This window comes from Pocillopora damicornis, chromosome 13 (genome assembly GCF_964200805.1).
Source record: "Pocillopora damicornis chromosome 13, jaPocDami1.2, whole genome shotgun sequence".
In the NCBI taxonomy this organism is placed as follows: Eukaryota; Metazoa; Cnidaria; class Anthozoa; order Scleractinia; family Pocilloporidae; genus Pocillopora; species Pocillopora damicornis.
Genome location: NC_142682.1, coordinates 3,671,235 through 3,691,490, shown reverse-complemented (window position 1 = coordinate 3,691,490; position 20,256 = coordinate 3,671,235). Strand labels below are relative to the sequence as shown.

At 38.0% G+C, this 20,256-nt stretch overlaps 4 protein-coding genes across 5 annotated transcripts; 2 read left to right on the top strand and 2 right to left on the bottom strand.

The window, feature by feature from the left end:
* Window positions 1–1,392: 1,392 nt before the first annotated feature.
* LOC113678156 (large ribosomal subunit protein eL21) lies at window positions 1,393–4,504 on the top strand. Of its 2 annotated transcripts, none has more exons than XM_027195030.2 (7): window positions 1,393–1,434; window positions 1,518–1,596; window positions 2,301–2,362; window positions 2,910–3,022; window positions 3,518–3,595; window positions 3,800–3,875; window positions 4,385–4,504. In XM_027195030.2, exons 2-7 carry the CDS (start codon window positions 1,530–1,532, stop codon window positions 4,472–4,474), a joined length of 486 nt encoding a protein of 161 aa, XP_027050831.1. In that variant the 5' UTR covers window positions 1,393–1,434; window positions 1,518–1,529; the 3' UTR covers window positions 4,475–4,504. The 2 variants fall into 2 exon arrangements, with proteins under 2 accessions (XP_027050831.1, XP_089047322.1); XM_089191196.1 differs by having other exon boundaries at window positions 3,800–3,905.
* Window positions 4,505–5,271: 767 nt separating this feature from the next.
* On the bottom strand, window positions 5,272–7,549 carry LOC113678157 (uncharacterized). Its single transcript, XM_027195031.2, has one exon. The coding sequence runs from the start codon at window positions 7,245–7,247 to the stop codon at window positions 5,646–5,648; it is 1,602 nt and encodes a 533-aa protein (XP_027050832.2). The 5' UTR covers window positions 7,248–7,549; the 3' UTR covers window positions 5,272–5,645.
* An 11-nt stretch (window positions 7,550–7,560) lies between these two features.
* LOC113678134 (ATP-binding cassette sub-family E member 1) lies at window positions 7,561–18,730 on the top strand. The gene is made up of 21 exons (XM_027195001.2): window positions 7,561–7,789; window positions 7,899–7,984; window positions 8,504–8,601; window positions 8,750–8,867; window positions 9,003–9,092; window positions 9,526–9,573; window positions 10,919–10,988; window positions 11,162–11,258; window positions 11,363–11,452; window positions 12,116–12,237; window positions 12,966–13,060; window positions 13,845–13,902; window positions 14,081–14,152; window positions 15,270–15,329; window positions 15,613–15,671; window positions 15,922–16,032; window positions 16,397–16,456; window positions 17,038–17,120; window positions 17,439–17,561; window positions 17,920–18,031; window positions 18,390–18,730. Exons 1-21 carry the CDS (start codon window positions 7,657–7,659, stop codon window positions 18,435–18,437), a joined length of 1,833 nt encoding a protein of 610 aa, XP_027050802.2. The 5' UTR covers window positions 7,561–7,656; the 3' UTR covers window positions 18,438–18,730.
* On the bottom strand, window positions 17,728–20,108 carry LOC113678135 (neuromedin-U receptor 1). The gene has a single exon (XM_027195002.2). It carries the CDS (start codon window positions 19,997–19,999, stop codon window positions 19,013–19,015), a length of 987 nt encoding a protein of 328 aa, XP_027050803.2. The 5' UTR covers window positions 20,000–20,108; the 3' UTR covers window positions 17,728–19,012.
* Between the last annotated feature and the right edge of the window lie 148 nt (window positions 20,109–20,256).

Sequence of the window (20,256 nt, the reverse complement as noted above, 5' to 3'; positions counted from 1 at the left end):
ATCAAGGTTTTGAATAAAGTGTATATCAAGTGATCAATTGCGGCATAAAATCGCGATTTTTATCGTGTTTGACCTCCGTATTAAGCAGTCACTCCGCCATTATTAACACCAAATTTTGACGTCTCCTGTGATCCATATCTAAACAGATCCACGGCAACATGGAATCTATTCGTTTTAGATTATAAAAACCAAAAGGTCTTAAATGGGGACATCATTTTTGTAGGAAAGCACTTCGTAACATAAATAGGCCCTACTTTGACCGCTTGTATACCTTAATTTGATACTAATTAAATCCGCATATAAGCGGTTAATTACGAGCGAATCGGGTGCTTCGAATCGTACACTATCGTACACAACTTCTGAGAGACTTGTAAAATTTAAAAAAACGATCTCTGGCTAAAACTTTTAAAAATACGAGCTTTCGGCTGTTTGCGCTACAGCCTTCAACGGGTAAAATGATAAAAAGGTAAGAAATACTAGGTGTGAAGTACAAAGTAGGAAATTAAAAATGCTAATAACTAAGAATGTTTGTTAAAAATACTAGGTGTGAAGTACAAAGTAGGAAATTAAAAATGCTAATAACTAAGAATGTTTGTTAAAAAGAATGTTGTATTGTCCGGGCAAAGGACAGGAATTGTTGTCCGCATTGGGAGTTAACTTGGAATGCCACGCTTCTAGTGTTTTTCTTGTTCTAAAACTGCCTTTGTCAATAATAGATGCATTATCAAAGTCTATTGCGTGATTATTGGCCCAGACGTGATTGGAAATTCTTGAGCCTTTTGCCGCGGTTTTCACATTTCTGAGGTGTTCTTTCTTTCTTGTGTTGAAGGCCCTGCCAGTCTCACCAATATAACACCATGAACAGTCACCACAAGGAATTTTATAAACAACATTTGTTTGAGATTCCAATAATGGTCGAAATTTTGGGGCCGGGAACTGTTGTTGGAGGGTGATAAGTGGTTTGTTCACCACTGTGATGTCGTGTTTTTTGAGGACACGAGTCAGAGGTTCTGTTACGCCTTTAATGTATGGAAGAGAGGCGAACGACTTGCGTGATTCGGACGCCTCGACCATCTTGAAAAATGTGCCAACAAGTTCCTCCGGGGACAACACTGTTGAGCGTCGGGTTTTTTTGGTCTGGATGTTTTTAGCATTTTTAATTTCCTACTTTGTACTTCACACCTAGTATTTCTTACCTTTTTATCATTTTACCCGTTGAAGGCTGTAGCGCAAACAGCCGAAAGCTCGTATTTTTAAAAGTTTTAGCCAGAGATCGTTTTTTAAATTTTACAAGATGTTTTATCCTGGCTGCGGCCCCTCTATCTTTTCTGAGAGACTGGTGATGAGAGCAGCGCGAGGGCTGCATTATGGGATTTTTCTTCCCTTTTCGTCCTCTTACTCGGTTTCCACCATCTTTGTTCACGTGGTAGGAAGGTCAGTGCAATAATGTGTTGATTTTGAACGTTTCCACCATTCTGTTTCAATTGATTTTAACTAACGGTAACTTTAAATTACAGAGGACCGTGAAAATGGTAAATACAACTGGAATTAGGCGCGGTACGCGCTACATGTTCTCGCGGGATTTTAGGAAACGTGGTAAGTTTTTTAAGAAGAAAGCACTTTTAATTGTATTATTAGGAATTTCTCGTTTACTATCAGATTGTTTTACCAACTTACTGCCTTGAGGACACATTTGAGTCATGTTCTAAGCCTCGAGACTCCATACATTTGACGAATTCGATATTCTCTGAAGAATTCATATCTAGATAAAGTTACTTATGTTTCCTTTGAAGTTTCAGTCCAGTTTGTTAATTAGCGTGCGTTTGTATGAGTAAAAGTACCGGATTTGACTGTTCAAATAGACATTAACTGGATTAGATTCTAGTTGTATGAGTCAATCGAAAGGCGACTCGGCAGTCGACTTACAGACTTGCCTTTCCTATATTTTTTTAGTCGATTTTTTAGCCGATGACTTCCCAACTTTTGTTTTCGAGAGTTATTTTTCAATTCTGTGTTATAGACTTAAAGCAATAGGGTAACCATATCCTATAAAGTCTGTTGAAATTAATAAATTTTTATACATACACCGTTAGGAATATCTCATTTGCAGAAATTATTTGCAGTCAGCCACTGATGCTTCATCAATATTTTTTATTATGCCAAGCGTGAGGGAACATTTGTTAATGATAGGCAATCGTTGAAGTTTACTCTCACATGAGAAGGTAAAATTTTGGAATCAGGCAACGTATAAATGAATCATTGAAGAACAATTTTTAAGTTCAATGTTTTCTTTCTTTCAGGTGTCATTCATCTCTCCACCTACTTAAAAAGCTACAAAGTTGGTGACATTGTAGACATCAAGGTATGATATAACAAAAATTAATGCAAGGTGCACTTTGTGTATGGCAAGGTGTTTTTTGTATTCTTATCTTCTTGAATGGTTTTTGGGATTTCCAACTCATTAACCCTTTAACTCCCAGAAGTGATTAACAAGTAACTTCTCCCTACAATACTCATGCACTTTCCAGCAAACAGGTAATGAGACTACTCAAATGTATCAGGTAGAAGTTGTTACCTGGATCTAACACCAAATTCTCATAAGTTATTTACAAGGAAATGTGTAACAGCTAGAGGGGAGAATTAACAATTGGATATTGGGAGTTAAAGGGTTAAAGCATTGACCCTTATTATTGACTAGAATCTAATTTCTTGTAATAAGTCACCCTTTATTCAAAACTTTTGGTCACAGTAATAAAAGAAATAATCACCAACTGAGGAAGCTCTTGGTCATAAAACAAATCCTCCTCATCAGCACGGTAGGAAATGTTAAGAGAGCAGTGTGGAGAATATGCATACTGATGTAGGAGTGTTGAGGGTTATTAAGCCTGCTGTTTATATTTCTATTCAAGGTTAATGGTGCTGTTCATAAGGGCATGCCATACAAGGTCTATCATGGAAAAACAGGGCGTATTTTTAATGTCACAAAGCGTGCTGTTGGAGTAGTTGTCAACAAGCAAGTGAAGTAAGTGAACTTTAACACTGAAGCCAAGTGAGTTTCCTAGAGTTCTTTCAGAAATGATACACAGCCTTATTCATTTTCCTTTTCAGACAGAAGGCTGCAAGATGTTGTCTTTTCCTTAAAAAAACAATAATTTTATCATTCACTGAAGCCTTAGTTTTTTTTTGTTCACTTGCAGTCCTTGTGCTAGCAGTACTTGTGCTTGGCTGGCAGTTTTATTTGTTATTTAAAGTACAGCATCACTTGCTCTTTAAACATTTTGAACCTTTATGATTATTGTCTGCAATAGTTTGTACTAATAAAAATGTTAAGTTCTGATATATAGGTAAATAACTTGAAAATTAGTTTTTCAAGCCTTTCAGTTTGCTTTTGTGTAACAATCCACTTCTCAGATCACAGTTTTGGGCAAAGTGTTGTGCAAGCATTTAAGAGAGATCAGAGCTTAACTAAAAGTTGATAATATCGTTGTTTATGTGTATTGTTTCTCTCTTCTATCAGAGGAAAAATCTTGCCAAAGAGAATCAACATTCGTGTTGAACACATCAAGCACTCCAAATGTCGAGATGACTTCTTGAGGTAACAATAAAATTTCTGTACTGCACATATATATATTGCAATAATCAATATTCTAGAGATTGTAATAGAATACTGAACACCCTACTGGCTTATTGAATCACATTTTGATATTAATTTACAGGTGCGAAGAAGAAATACAAGGCAAACATAAGAATTTGCCTTATTTTTTATAGCTATTTTAACAGTGGTTGTTGTGTTCTTCAGGCGTGTGAAGGAAAATGAACAGAAGAAGAAGGAGGCCAAAGAAAGTGGGGGAGGAAAGGTTGATTGCAAAAGAAAGGTAATTTATAAAGTTGTTTCCAGCTTTGGGGTAGGGATGTATACTAGATTACAAATTATGTGTACATATCTGTAGAGGTGAAGGGTTATTTAAAGTCTGTACTTGAATCAAGAGGCCCATCCAGCTGAAGCTCATCCTGGATTTTATTATGAAGCAAATGGAAATATTACCATTCCCCCATGGATGGGAGGCCAGTTGATGGCAAGGTTACCCCCCAGTATTTCATCAGGCTTCCCTGGCAATTTGTTGGTACCCATTTATGCTCCTGAATGGAGAATGGAACTGTGAAAGTGTAGAGTTTTGTCCAAGAACACAATGAGTCAGCCAGATTTGAACCCCTTCCCTTGCACCCAAAACCCAGCACAACCATTAGGCCACAGCATCTCCCATCATTTCTCAAGAGAGCATGGAATTTAGATGCAATGTGACTCTGAACTCTAACAGGTATAGAAGGAATTTTTCCTCTTTATCAACAATGATCATAATATTTTGTTTTCTATCTGTTACAGCCGGCTGTACCCCGAACTGCACACTTTGTGCGAACCAAGAGAAACACACCAGAAACCTTGGAGCCAATCCCATACGAGTTTGTTGTATGAAAAAATCTGAAATAAACTTTTAAATCCACATTCAAGTGCTGTTGCTTTCTCTTTGAGTACCATTTGTGAGTTGATTTAACCCCAATTTATCTGTGATAGTGGTTTTCAATCAAAAGTATAAAAAAAACTTCATCAGTTGTGTTCAAAGCAAAGAGGCTTGGGACGGCAGCAATGGAGGTCACCAGCATAACTCTGTTACAGCCCACCTCTGATTATTGTCAACACTTTAACAACAAACTGGTGCAAAGAATAAATACATACCCAAAATTTGGCATGGAGAGAGGGAGGGTAATGATGCATGCAAAGTAGTAAGGTAAAACAACAATCTAATTTTGTCCCTCTGTCAGAGATTCTTTCCTCTGTCTCAATCTTTACCCTTTAATGCCCAGATCTCATCAGCAATTCTCCCTACTGTCTACTATACAGTTCTCCTGATGTTAATTTGGAGAATTTGGTGATGGATCAACTTGTAATCCCCTAACTGAAATTTTTCTTTATTCTCATCACTTGTCAGCTTGATATTGTAAGGAGAAGTTCTTTCTTGGTCACTGATGGAAGTTCCCTTAAAAAGGCTGATTGAGCTGCATCAGGGGTCTGACATATAAGAAATGGCAAAAACTTATAGAAAAAGTGTTATCTATACATCTCAATAAATGGCGAGAATTTGTTTAACAATCGAGCTGCATTAGATTGATCATTTCCTTAATCTTTGATTCAGGGTTGATTATGTAAGGAGAAATTAGACACTAGTTACTCTTAAGGACACAAAGTTGAATATCATTGAGGTGACCATTTGGTAAGTTGAAGATTCAATTTAACATTTTATTGCCTTTTTAAGGTTCACAATGTATGACATGTCAGCGGTCATTGGATACAGTTATCATCAAACTTGACATTTTAATTCCAGGATTCTAGTAAAATTACCAAAAAAATAGTGTATGGATCTCACTTCATACAACCTTGGACAATTTCTTCATTTCAATGCCACAGTTTGCCTTATTCAAACTTCATATCTCAATGTTCTTAGTTTCCTCTCAGGTTAGAAACTGTTGAATTAGAAGGGCAACATTCTATCAAATGTTTTATCTCTCAATTTTAAGAAGTCATTTACAAGAACAAGAAGTGCAAATTATTTAGAGACAGGAAGTATTGGGTGCAATCATTCAACTAATCACTTCTTTTTGCCAGCCTTAACAAACTCCTTGTTCAGTGATTGAACAAATTCTGTGTAGTTTTCCAGTGTTGATCCACACACCTCATTAGCAAAGAGCTCATTCTTTGATAACATAACATCATCAAGGCTTCTGTTGCTTAAAACTTCTGGTTTTTCTGCTTTTACAAACTCAACTCTCTCTTTAAGATGAGCGATGGGTTTCAAAAGACATGATGGATGTTTAATGACATCTTCAACTTTCACTCCAACTGACAATAGATATTCCAGTTTCTCATCCAATTCCTCTTTCTCGAGGAAAAAGAAGTTTTTTGCTGTCATGACATGAGCAATCTCTTTGTTCTTGATACCTCTATCCTGAAACCATTTAATAACAGCCTCCACAGTAGAATTTTTGCTGTCAAACAAAAACTGTCTTGTTTTGACAAGACTGTAAAGTACTGTTGGGTTTTGGACAATATCACAAAGCAGCTGAATCCTATTTTTCACAGAGTCCAAATTTACAAATATTTCTGGCTTTGTAATCAGAAGGTGCTGCACTGCCTCCATATCTAGCAAAAGGGGCTTGCTCCTCAAAAATGCCACTGAAGTACTCAAAGTATCAACATCAGTAGAAAAGATTACTGGGTTTGTGACTGCAATGATAAGTGGGGATACCTCCATTTCTTCAAGAAAACTTATGACTTCTTTGAAATTTTCCTGCAAATCGACCTGCTCTTTAAATTTCTCAGCAGAGTGAAGGATTAAGTTTAGGACTGCCTCCTCTTCCTTAAGGCTTTTGCCTGTCAATTCTGATTGTAACTTCTTATGCGAATTAAGCAAAAGAGAAACAATCTCTAAAGACTCCTCTCTAAGCGGGAAGCTGAGAAGCAGAGGATTATTTGAAATGATTTTCCCAATGATATTTTTTGCGATCCCAGCTGATGTAAGTTTGCGGATATTTTCTTGAACTCTGCTCTGATCAAGGCTGAAGACATATGGTGTTTTAAACATTAAGGTGACGATATCACAGTTCAAATCTTTGAGCACTTTCAGCATCTCAATAAAGTTGGGTGAATCCCACGAAAGGATGGCAGGAAACTCCAGAGCAATTATCAAGGCATCCCTTCCAGTGATCCCTATCTGGGAGAGGAAATTCAATCTCTCTTCAAGAAGCTTTGGTGTCAGGCCAAGAATCCGAGGTGATTCGGATAACAAAGCAGAAGAACAATTTAGCTTATTGTATGCTTTGAGGTATTTTGTTAGAAGATACGACCATCTTTTCGAAATGGAACCTTTACCGCGCCCTAAAGTTGTTTCCAGTTTCTTCACGTATCGGTATAAGTTCAAGGCTTCATGAGGTGGTATTTCTTGTTGACCCTTTGGCGTCTTTTGTTGAGTTTTTGCCTTCCAGTGACGAGGAAACTTTAGATCATCTTTCTTGGAAGACTTTTGGCTACGATCATCGACGATCAAACCTTTCTCCTCTTTCCAGCTGACAGCAGATCCAAGATCTGGAGTTGTGAAGTAGCGATCAGTACGGAAAGCAAGGCGATAGATTCCTTTTAGCCTAAATAAAGTGTAAGAAAAACATTCTCTACATGAAAACCACGCGATCGCCATATTGAGTTCAGATGGCACACGTGGGGGAAAGAGGGACTGGACATGATAGGAATTCTTGTGTTCATGATAGGAATTTTGGTGTTGTCCTACATAACCAAATAGAAGAGTATTGCACCATTTTCAATATGGCGGAGCCGGCTAAAGAAACATTTTGCTGATTTTGTTCAGTTTAAACAATCTCTACCGAAATAAATAAATAATTACGCTACATAGCGAATAAATTTTCAAATTCTTAAAAAAGTAGATGTTCAATGGGTAGATTTTCGCTGTAAAATTATTTTCAAGATTTTACCGGAAGTGAAGAAATCGTGCGCGCGCATTTCAACCCTCACGTGGTGGCTGTAATTCAATTTTTCGGCTAAAAATTTAAGAGGTTCGGGATTTTTGGCTCTACAGTAAATTATTACTTATGTCTCTACGGGGACTACAAAATCAACAAACGCAAGACAAACTTACTCGGATTGCTATAGTAAGTAATGATAAGTGTAAACCAAAGCGATGTCAGCAACAATGCAAGAAATCTTGTCCTGTGGTCAGAATGGGTACGTATGTAAAATCGTGTTTCGAATGATCGGCGGATATGTTTTTTGTGAGTGTTGTGCTTCTGAATCGTTACTCAACACACAGCCCTAATGAACCTTTTGCCAACAGGAAAACTGTGTATAGAAGTATCCCCAGCGTCGAAGATTGCTCACATTTCTGAGACACTCTGTATAGGATGTGGTATCTGCGCCAAGGTAAAAACATTTCAGAAGGAAAACACTAAACACTTTTAAAAGAGAGGAGTTTTTAGCGTATAGATACTTAGAACAAATTTTTTAATAACTCCATTAAAATGTGGTGTTAAACGGAAGACAGACGATGTAAACAGATTTTTTTGTTTTTTTGTTTTTTTTTGTTTCAGAAAGTCAAAGTTTCTGGCAGTGTATTTTAGCTGATTTCTGTTTTTCTTTTTATTATGAAACTGAAGTTGAAACAGATTAGTTTTTTCTAAGATTTTTCTTCTGGAAATTTGACTTAAGGTGGCAATCACATGGATCCCCTTAATTAATTTCTGGTACAAGTTGCTTGCATCACTAATAGAAGGAAAATTTGAGAAGGGGGAGTGTGATACTATGCCATATTTTGGGTGGTTTTGAAAGCCATGGGTCTTTAAACTCAACTCTTAAAAAAGTTATTACTTGCGTGTTCAAACTGTGCACCAAAATTTAAAACTGCAAATCATTAATAAGAAAACCTAATTTTTTGTCTTGTAGAAATGTCCATTTGAAGCTCTTACCATCATCAATCTGCCAAGCAATCTTGAAAAGGAAACCACACATAGATACAGCGCCAACTCTTTCAAACTGCACAGGTAAGTGTTGAAATATTGTCTCATAGAGAAAGCAAAATTGTGACACAAGGAAAGTAAATATTACTTTTTAGAAATGTCGTGGTAATTTCATTAAAAGAAGACATTCTTAAAAGGTTGGTATTGCCATCCGTCTTGCTTTGCTTTCTAGGTTGCCAATTCCCCGACCAGGAGAGGTGTTAGGGCTTGTAGGGACCAATGGAATTGGAAAATCTACAGCATTGAAGATCTTGGCAGGAAAACAGAAGCCAAATCTTGGGAGATTCAATGTAAGTCATCTTTCAAAGAGCTTGCTACTTTTCGGAAACATCTCTTCAGACACAGATGTTGTGTTTACTGCATTCTTATACCTGCACAGCACTCTGCATATTCATAGAAAATTAGAGTGAACATTTCTTTTTTAGAACCCACCAGACTGGCAGGAGATTCTTTTGCACTTCAGAGGATCTGAGCTGCAGAACTACTTCACAAAGATTTTAGAGGATGATTTAAAGGTGTGTGCTTGGTTATAACTATACATCTGCACTGCCTTTCTCCACTGCATTATTTTAGAAACCTTTGCTGCCCTTTTGTTTTAACCCTTTAACTTCCAGAAGTGATTGAGAGGTAACTTCTCCTTATAATATGCATACACTATCTAGAAAACAGGTAATGAGAATATTCAAACTTATCATGTAGAAGTTGTTATTCTTGATCTAACAACAAATTCTCTTAACTGATTTAAAAGGAAATGTGTAACAGCTAGAGGGGAGAATTAACAATTAAATCATTTTTTTGGTTTGCCATATGGGTGTTGACTAAAGTTTGTCAAACTAGAAACTTTGATCGCAAATTTTATGGCTAAACTTCATTACTTCATGCTATGTTGGTGGCTGCTTATAGTGTTAATTGTTTTGTTCAATTTTGAATCCCATTTTCTCTCATTAGGCAATCATTAAACCACAGTATGTGGACCAAATTCCTAAAGCTGTCAAGGTGAGTAACTTAATGATTGCTTCCATATTTGTTGCCAATTATACTTGATACGTATAGGTAATCACATGAGGCCAAGTACTATTAAGGATAAATTGCACGAGAGTTTTCAAAATTTTCCAAAATTGCCCAAGTCGCGAAGCGACGAGGGCAATTTGGAAAATTTTGAAAACTCAAGTGCAATTAATCCTTAATAGTACGAGGTCTCATGGGATTACTTGTTTATCAATAAAGGGCAAAATTATGCAACGGATTAGCCAATCATTAACAGGTAATCATGCCCTCTCTTGATTATTAAAAATGCCCTCGATTAAGAAAAAATGCCCTCTCTCTCAACCAATCAGCGCTCAGTAATTTTGCCCTTTATTGATAAACTCAAAAATCTCTTCATCAGAGAGAACTGCATAATCATTCAGCAATCTAACCTGAATGGTTAATAATCCAGTTCTGTTTTCATTTAGGTTTGTTTACATGCAATGTTCTGAAAGTCAGTTTGACAAAACAAATCAATTACTATTGGGAAGAGGCAGGGATGGATATGATGATGTTTGAACAGGTCACATTTCTTAAACCCTTAAAACAAATTTTAGTCACAATTAAATCAGAGGTTAGATGGGTCAAAGGTGTAGAGGCCCATATCTGTGGGTGTTTAATAATTCCTGGTTTCTGTAGCATGAAGTGATCAGGAATACCTCTATTAAGCCTGGATAGGAAATTTGTCCATCACAGGTACTTTTAGCTTCCAGCATTTTGTTAGGCTTCACTGGAAGCCTGCCAGTACCCTATTACAGTATACTCTCGGGCAGAGAGAACCCTCCCCTCCCTCCCCCCCCCCCCCCCACCTTGGGGGAGGGAAGACACCTACAGTGTAACTCACTCAGTGCCTGACAACAAAGGCTTTTATTGGAAAACTGTGTGCAACATCAATATATGGTGGCCTACTTGCAACCTAAGAATACAATGCAATGACCCAGACAGTGCTGAAACTGGAACGTCTCAATCTGAAGTGTAGTGATTTAACCCTTTAACTCCCATGAGTGACCAAGACAGAGTTTCTCCTTACAATATCAATATAATATTAAGCAGACAAGTGATGAGAATAAAGAAAAATATCAATCAGGGGATTATAAGTTGATCCAATACCAAATTCTCCAAACTAACACCACAAGAACTGTATGACAGACAGTAACAAGAATTACAAATGAGATCTTTGGAGTTAAAGGGTTAACTTCCTAACTCCTCCTTCTCTCTCTCCTACAACCAAAATCAGTATGATCTACATTTGCAAGGATACAATCCATCAAATTCTTGTAATCATGTTTTGATAATTTTTTCATAATTTTTTCAGGGAAGTGTTCAGTCAATTCTTGACAGAAAAAACGAGATGGACAATCAAGAACACATCTGCAGACAGCTTGGTATGCTTGGTACTTTTTGTTTATCTCATTTACCAACACCAAAATCTCACTGCCAAGTTTTGCTGTCAACTGCCATATGATTTTATAAGCCATTGTCATGATGGTACAACAAAAAATTCCCAATAATATTTCTGGCATTTTGTATCAATTTAAACATGCTGTGTCTTTCCCAGATCTACTAACAGTACTGGATCGCAATGTGGATGAACTTTCTGGAGGAGAGCTGCAACGGTTTGCTTGTGCGGTGGTTTGCATACAAAGAGCTGATATGTAAGTAAGAGATTAACTTTTAACCTAATCATAAGGTTAGGTTAGTGGTCACTACTTACCAATACCTTTAGGAAAAGTTTAGAGATTGTTTTCTTTTCTCCTAGATACATGTTTGACGAACCTTCAAGTTACTTGGATGTGAAGCAACGTCTGAAGTGTGCCTTGACAATAAGATCCCTTCTAGGTGATGATCGGTAAGTATTTTGTGGTATAAATATGCAAGTGTCAAATCGCCAGAAATCAATCACAACTGGAAATGTTACACCATAATAAACACTTCAACCGCCTTAATGTGGTTTGTAATTCTCCCTTCGAACATCTTGCTTTCTTTGTTGACTGGAAAAGAGAATTTTGAGGTTGATTTATTAAGACATCATCCCTCAGATGATATGCTTGTGAATTCTCATCACTTGCTTTCTATTAATATATAGATGATGTTAGGAGAAGCTAAATTTTAATAACTGTTTATGAGTTACATGCAAGCTTCAAACTGATGAACTGGCAGTCTCCTATAGGACATTTCACAGTTGTGTACTTAATTGCCAAGCCTTTGATTTGGTGTGAGGCTGAAGGTGACCTGGTTGTGATAGAGACCAGTATCAAGTTAGCATGATAACTAGGTAATTTACCTTTGAAAAGCAACAAGGTTTGTATCATAACAAGGTTACTCTTAGCCTCACTCCTGTTTAAAGGCTTGATAATCAAGCACGCAACTGTAAAATGGACTATTGGCAGTATTTAGGCTACATTGGGAACATTGAAGAGTTTTTAGCTTCTGAATGTATCTAAGGCACTTGTATCCCTGTCGCATGCTTACAATGTTCACAGAAAACTTAATTACATTATTTTCTTTGCAGGTACATTATTGTTGTTGAACATGACTTGAGTGTGCTGGATTATCTGTCAGACTACATATGTTGTCTTTATGGATCTCCTGGGGCTTACGGCGTGGTGACCATGCCCTTCAGTGTCAGGGAAGGTAAGAGTGGAAGGTTGTCAGCCAAACAAGGCAAAGGGTGAACCAGTTCCTTGACTGTGTGACAAACTTGTCAAATTGAAGACTTGTATAAAAGCTAATTGGCCCACACTGCTGGAGTTAACCTATAGTGTTTTAAAACTGATGGTAAATTTACCAGAGACCATCACAAGTTCCCCTTTCCCCGACCTGTTCTAGCTTTTTTGAGGTTACCTAGACAACTGAGCAGAATCTATTCTACTCCTGAATGTATTTAGGACAGTAAGAGTCAAAGTTTCTGTCCAGGAACACACCTCAGGCTTAAGCAAAGACTCAAATTTGACCCCTTTGATTAGGCCATGGGTTTTCCTTACTAAGGCAATATTCTCCAGAAGCACTTGCAGGCAGCCTTTTTCACTCATTTCTGAAGTGACACCAACTATAACTAGAAAAACACATCACAAAATTTATTTCACATCCAGATCTATCTTGACCTTGAATGAATTTTATCCTTTACTTTATTTTGGTGTGTACCCAAAAACATAGGTTAAAACTGGAAAGAGAGCAATGAGTAGTAGATGCTGCTCAATAAATTCTCTTGCCCCCTTGGGTATTCCTTTGATTCCTGCCAGCTACTGTCTTCAGCTGGCTACTCAGAAAATCTCTGGAAAACACTGCTAAGAAAGGTTGCATTGTAAGAAAAAAACCTGTTACATGCACTTGTCTCTAAGAGCTTCAATTTCAATTGTCAGGAATAAATATCTTTTTGGATGGTTTTGTTCCTACTGAGAACCTGAGGTTTAGGGATACATCTTTGGTTTTTAAAGTGGCTGAAACAGCAGACAAGGTTTGTGTAGTTGAAAGATTTTAGCCTTTGTAGGTTAATCAAGGTATTAAAAGAGTTTCCCTTGCACAGGCATAACATGATCGAAACTTAAGACCCTATCTTGTCATTTGTGCAAAATCATCTTGGTTATGGATAATATCACCTCTTACTAATGGAGTTCAAGGCCTGCACTGTTAGTTACAGACCAAGCTTGTTCTGCTGGGATTCATGGCCCATGCGCCAAGCAACAGCAACATTACCCCCTGCATTTCATCAGGCTTCCCTGATGAAATGCTGGTACCCAGTGCCTCTCTCATGGATGGAGAGAGGCACTGTGAAAATGAAGTATTTTGCCAAAGAACACAAGGACCTCGTGAGGTCTGGGACCTAGAGTCTGACTGTAAGGCTACTGCATCTCCCCAAAACTGCATTAACCCTTTATCCCTAAGAGTGATCAGCATCTAATTTCTCCTTACAATATCACCCCTAAATCATGCAGTAAAGTCATGAGAATAAAGAAAATTATCAGCAGCTAAAGAAGTTGTTGATTGTAACACAAATTCTCCTTGTCAGCACCTTAGGGAATGTATGGGGAACAGTATGGAGAATATACATACTGATGTTAGGGTATAAATGGTTAAAACAACATAAAAATTTGTTGTCAAGAGTATGGACTTAAAATTATGAATAAATCACCTGAGTGAATTTCACCCCATGCTATCAGAACTTATCCTGGGCTGTTGTCCGTAGTAGAATTAATATTTGAGTTAAAATGTTGGCCGTCATTTTATTTTTCACGTGACAGGAGGAAGAAGTGAAGAAAATGTTGAGATACAAATATCCTAAGATGGAAAAACAGCTAAGTATGTGTGGAGGTTGGGTGCATGTGGGATCTTTATCATAAAGAATTAAAATTTACATAGGCTGAAAGATGACCGCAAACGATGGTAGAGAAAAGAAAGATCTGTATCTGAGGAACTGCAAGCATCCGAATCGAACTAGTGTGAATGAATTGCTGAATTGATCTCTTTACTTCCACAGAGGAGTTCCATTTGACTATTGATACTGGAGAATTCACAGATTCTGAAATCATTGTTATGCTGGGAGAGAATGGTAACGACTAATTGCTTTTATTTATTTATTTATTTATTTATTTATTTGTTACAGGTCAACCCATCATTTGTGTAACTGTCTCCCCTCCCAGAAAGACTTTTGACATAGTTGCTCAATCCAAGGGAAAAATTAGTAGTTCTTGTTCAACTGCAGTTTCCACACTATGTGACATCACTGTTGCCACTATTGCCTTAGTTGTCTTCGTAGTAATCATCACCCAGTCAACCCTTTAACTCCCACGAGTGATCAAGACACAATTTCTCCTTTCAATATCAATACAATATTAAGCAGACACGTGGTGAGAATAAAGAAAATATCAGTGAGGGGATTATAAGTTGATCCAATACCAAATTCTCCAAACTGACCTTACAAGAACTGTATGGTAGACAGTAAGGAGAATTACTAATGAGATCTTGAGAGTTAAAGGGTTAACAAATAGATTCCTTGTTGCCGTGTGTCTGTTCAGTAATAGATCGCAGCTCATGTCAAAATGTGGTGAGGACAAAAACGTGGCACACAAGACGCAGCTGAGTGTGTCACTGATTTTATAGCCACACTCTTGACGTCTTCTGTGCTCTACTGCTCTACAGATCCACGGCAACATGGTATCTATTTGTTTTAAATGAACCGTTGGTGATGATGTCATTTATACGACTGTCCTCCAGGGCCCAGTTGTAGAAAGGGTGGACAACGCTATCCAACGGATAAGTCCGTATCCAGCGGATAAGTGATAGCAAAACGTATAGCGTTATCCACCGGGTAGAGATTTATCCACCGGATAGAGATTTATCCAGTGGATAGCGTTATCCGATCTTCAAACGACCGGGGCCACTAGATTATTAGTATTAAGCTATCAAAATGCGTGCACAAATCAGCTTGTTAAACAATTTTTCGTCACCATCAACTTCGTCAGCGTCGTCGTCGTCGCCATCATCATAATCATTATCACGCTGTGTTTTACATGTAACTTGAACTGCGTGTCGTCATTTTAGATTTTTAGGGTTACATAATTGTCGCATAAACCTTGCACTTTGGTTATCTGAGTGTTGTAGTTACAAGCATTCAATTATCTGAACCATGTCTGTTTATAACTGATGCGAGATTCTTTATATTGTAGGAACCGGTAAGACAACTTTCATCCGCATGTTGGCTGGGAAACTCCCGTCTGATAGTAATGGTAAGTACTCTGTTCCTTCAAGTATATGTTAAAAGGTGTATATGGTTAAAGAAACAGATTATTCATTTGCCGCATGCATGAGACAAATAAAATTTAGTCACCCAAGCGGAGTCGAACTTGGGCGAAGTTTGCATTCAGATACTCTACTATCACACTGCAGGAAACTCATTCACAAGTTAGGTCGAGGGGCCTGTTTATCGCAAACTGACCGAGCTTAAAATTCATCATCTTTCTTTGCCTATATGAATGATCACAAAAACTGTGTTCGTATTCTTTTTCACAGAACAAGTTCCCATGATGAATATCAGCTATAAACCACAAAAGATCAGCCCAAAGTCACAGGTAATTTTTTCCTTCTCTGTTTCTTTGTCGCCCTGAAGAAAGGAAAAAGAAACTCTTTTGCTGAGTAAAGAAAGGTGGAGCAGAGACGCGAGTTACTCGATATGTCTGCCCACCGGCGTCAGTCTCGTTCCCAGAGCCTCGTGATCGATAGTGCTTCAGAAAAGAACGAAGCACTGGAAAGGAGATTGCGCTAGCGTCCCTTGCCTCGTGTTACCTACGTTACCTTTCCTTTTCTATTTACTCGCCACAGAACACCGTGCGCATGCTCCTACACGAAAAGATCCGTGACGCTTATGTGCATCCTCAGTTCATCGCTGACGTCATCAAGCCTCTACAGATCGAACAAATCATGGACCAGGAGGTGTGTCATGTGTGACATTAGATTCATTTTTTTCTCCCAAGGCCTTTTCCAGAACGAGAGCATTTAGTTTGTCGGAGCAATTTTGAATTAAATTTCGGCATTCTCTGAATCCGTTTTGCTGTATCATCTGGAGAACTCGCACCAGTCTTTCAGCCCATCCGATGCAAAACTGGAACCAAGTGCGACTTGATTGTTCTCGATTTCCTTTCCACTTTGATCGGTAGCTTACCTTGAGTTCTTTTTTGCTACTTATGAATTTCAACTTTGTTTGGATCATTCGTTTTAATTACTAATCTGTTTTTTTTACATGTATGTTGTGGTTTCATAATCCTTTAAACGTACCTCTGTTATGTTTCCTTTTCAGGTTCAAAACTTGTCTGGAGGTGAACTTCAACGCGTCGCGCTAACGCTTTGTCTTGGAAAGGTACATCCCTAATCTGTTTGTATGTGTAATCGCATGGGTCCGAAGGCAATTAAGGATTAACTTGACGCGTATCCATACAAATGAATTAATCCTTACTTGCCAGAGGGCACTTGCGATTACTTGTTTATCGTATAAAGGGCAAAATTTCTGAGGGAATTGCATTCGCGCACGACGTCCTCGCGATGAAGCCCTTTCAATGCCGCCACAAATGTCAAAACAAACGTAACTGACCAATAGATTCAATAAATATTTTATTCTCAAAATACAGCTGAAAAACTTACACGGCTTCTTTCAGTTAAATTGCAATCAATAAATCGTTGCTGTAAACAGCGAAAAAGCTCAATCAGCGTCAAATAATCAAGCCCTCTAGATTACCAAAAATGCCCTCTGTCTCAGCCAATCAGCATTCGGTAATTTTGCCACGCATGTGGTAAGTCATTTTAACATTTTTGCTATAGAGATATTTTCTCATTGTCTGATAGTAACTGAGTTCTAATCTGAACAGGACATACTTAGCTGAAAACCTGAGCTAGATATCAACTTGAGAACTGTGCGGTTTTGTTTACCGTTTTGTTTTTCAGCCAGCGGACGTTTATTTAATTGATGAGCCTTCGGCATACTTGGACTCTGAACAGCGTCTTGTGGCCGCCAAAGTCATTAAACGGTGAGTGACTTGGGTTTCCCACGGGCAAGACGTGCGCCAAGAGTTCGATTTGTGACCATTCTTCTGTACATGGACAGAAATGAAGTATTTTCTTGGTTACAGCGTGGTATATACTGAAACAATTGTTCGCCCAGTAAATACCTGCTATTCATATCCACCTCGTTATGGTGGTTATTTTTTCACGCTAGCACCGAGCTATATCAATTCCAGTTTCCATTTATTCCTTACCTATTGTTTAACATATTTATCGAATGACAGCATCAGCAAAGTTGTTAATTATTTCTTTGATTTCAATTTGACTTTTTCGGTGTGCTTTAGATTCATTCTGCACGCCAAGAAGACTGGTTTCGTTGTGGAGCACGACTTCATTATGGCTACGTATCTTGCTGACCGAGTGGTAGTGTTTGAAGGCGAACCTTCCGTCAAGACTCTTGCAAATAGGTAAACGTTTTTTTTTATCATAATCTGTCTTAAGTCTAGAATGTTAAAAATTACGTGGTGGACTCTCTATGCGACCTCAGAACTTTCAAATAATTCCATAAGTGACAATTCTCACAGCTAGGAATAAAACCCATGACCCTTAAACTGATTCTCAATCAAGAAACCATTTTGCTGCTAGGATTTAAACAAAGTTTTTATATTATCTGATAATTTCCTTGCAACCACTTTCATCTTGCTTTACATTGATGTTATTTGAAACGATGTTTGTATACGTGTAGTTCAAGGTATTGAGATAATATTCGAGAGAATTAAGAAAATTTTCTACACCAGTTGATATTTCTATATATTCGTTTTCCAGTCCTCAGACACTTCTTACCGGTATGAACAAGTTTCTCCATTCCCTGGAGATCACCTTCCGGCGCGACCCGACTAACTTCCGGCCTCGAATCAACAAGATGAATTCTGTCAAGGTAAACTAGTGACAAGGAGTGATGATGCGATATTTAAGTCATTTCAGTTGAAGCGTCGTAGAGAACTGAGAAATTAAATATAGTCATTTGCCAGGGTAGAGAAACGCCAAAAAGGCAAGGAAAGACGAAAGGTACAACGGATTTCGCACAACCAGTTAATATTTGTGCTCGGTTTCTTCAAATGGCAAAGCCCTCCATTTCGCCAACCCTAACTGAATTATAGCCCTTTGTATGAACATGGCTTAAAAGTAAAGGATAAATTATCTCAAAATCCTAGAGAAAAACAATGTAGTTGCTGTACCCTAGCTTACAGCGAAGTGATCGGACTTACAAGCCAGAAATATTCTCTCGTTTACAGGACTGTGAACAGAAAAGGACTGGCAACTATTTCTACCTTGAGGATTAAAGCAACCTGCTGATGTGACTTCGGCAAATAAATACATACATAAAAAAGTTCAAATAACCATTGATGTAACAGAAAAAGCAAACCTGAAATGGTGCAAATGTGTTTTTTAAGATCATCAACAGCACTCTCTCTACTGGACTGCATCTGAATATTCCTAGCGAAGAAGAGCTTGTCTTTGCTAACGGAACTGCATTTTAATGCTCCTACAGATGGATCAATGTAATTAATCTCATGACTTGAACTTTGACTATGTAGTGGTATTGCTAAGAGAAATAAATTGTTTATCACAGCCACTGTTAAGAGCTGAACAGTCCATCAAACACAAATGTACCATCACCAAATCCATCTAATTTTTGACTAAATATTTTTAGAGACTATGACGAAAATTGTGTTATGTTTTGAAGTTTGTGATATCGCAAATCCTAAGTTCTAGGAATGTTATGGTCTTCTGTACACTTTATTAGCTGCGAATCGACAAACCTTGTCATAACTAGAGAAGGCATGAAAAGTTGCCTATCCACGCTCCTCTTGTAACCTTCTGGTTTAGGGTCACGGTTTTGACAATTTTACTGCAATTATTTCGCGCGTGCGTTTGTAGCTGTCTTTCGAACACTAAGAAGTATCACGTCACTTTGCCTTGTTTGGTCACAACGCGGTCTCCTGCCTGTGACACTGTCTGGCATTGATTTTCTCGAGTTGATACGATGTTTTCTGCAGCACTTTTTGCTGAACAACTCCTTCACCGCTTGTCTGAATCCTGAACAACGAAACGAATACATTATGGGATTAGCCGTGGATCCTAACAGCGCCAACAAAATATAGATTGCTTCGTAAAGTACAAAACGTTCGCTACATCGAAAGCTTTTGGCAGAAAGCTTTCCAAAAGATGGCGACCAACTAACGGCGAAAACTATTGTCGCGGCTATGAAAATCTTGGTCAATTTCCACCGAGATCTCAAAAGGGCTTTGTTCTTTGCATTTTTGGCCTCGTCGCTAAACCAGACATGTTTTATTATTCTGGTGTAGCAAGAACACATGACAATGCCAGGAACTGTTATCGAGATCACCAGAAGCGCGGCTAAATAACCTATAGTGGCAATTTCGTCTAACTTCGATTTTGCACAAACTTCCAGCATGTTATAACCGTTTCCCAGTAGATAGTAACTTGGTGCAGTAACGATTGCAGTGAAGGCCAATATCATCCACAGGAGTTTTGCTACGAGAGATTTGGTAACCTTAGCTTTGTAGTAAAATGGCTTTAAAATCGCAAGGTATCTTTCGATCGAAAGCAGAGTCAAAAGAAGAATCGAATGCAAAGTGTGAAACATATATGTTCCATACAGACGGCCCTTGGCGCCATTTGCTAATAAATAGATGTTTGTTTCGGCGATGAATCCAAAACTTAAGTCGCTCAGAGCGAGCCAGGACAGCAGGTAGGTGTTTGGACATTGCATCTTTTTGTTCATTTTAACAACTGCAATGACGAGTGCATTTCCAATTACATTGCAAATGAAGATTGGCAGCGAAACAAACCCTGCCAATAGACGAATTTCTTCGTTCATGGCTGACAGCCAAAAGCTCGGGAAGACTACTTGACTTCTTGATTGTGGCGTTAAAGAAAGGCTCTTCCACTCCTTTTCAAGTGTGGATCAGAGCTGCACCACTGAGGATTAAATTAAGTTTACTTTTAGCATTAAACAAATAAATAGATTGCAGTCGAGAATAATTTGATTTTTTGACAATCAATCCACATGCCAAATTAATTTCACAGCTTCAATTTTTCTTGTTTCTCTTGATGGACTCTTTTAAGACGATAGAT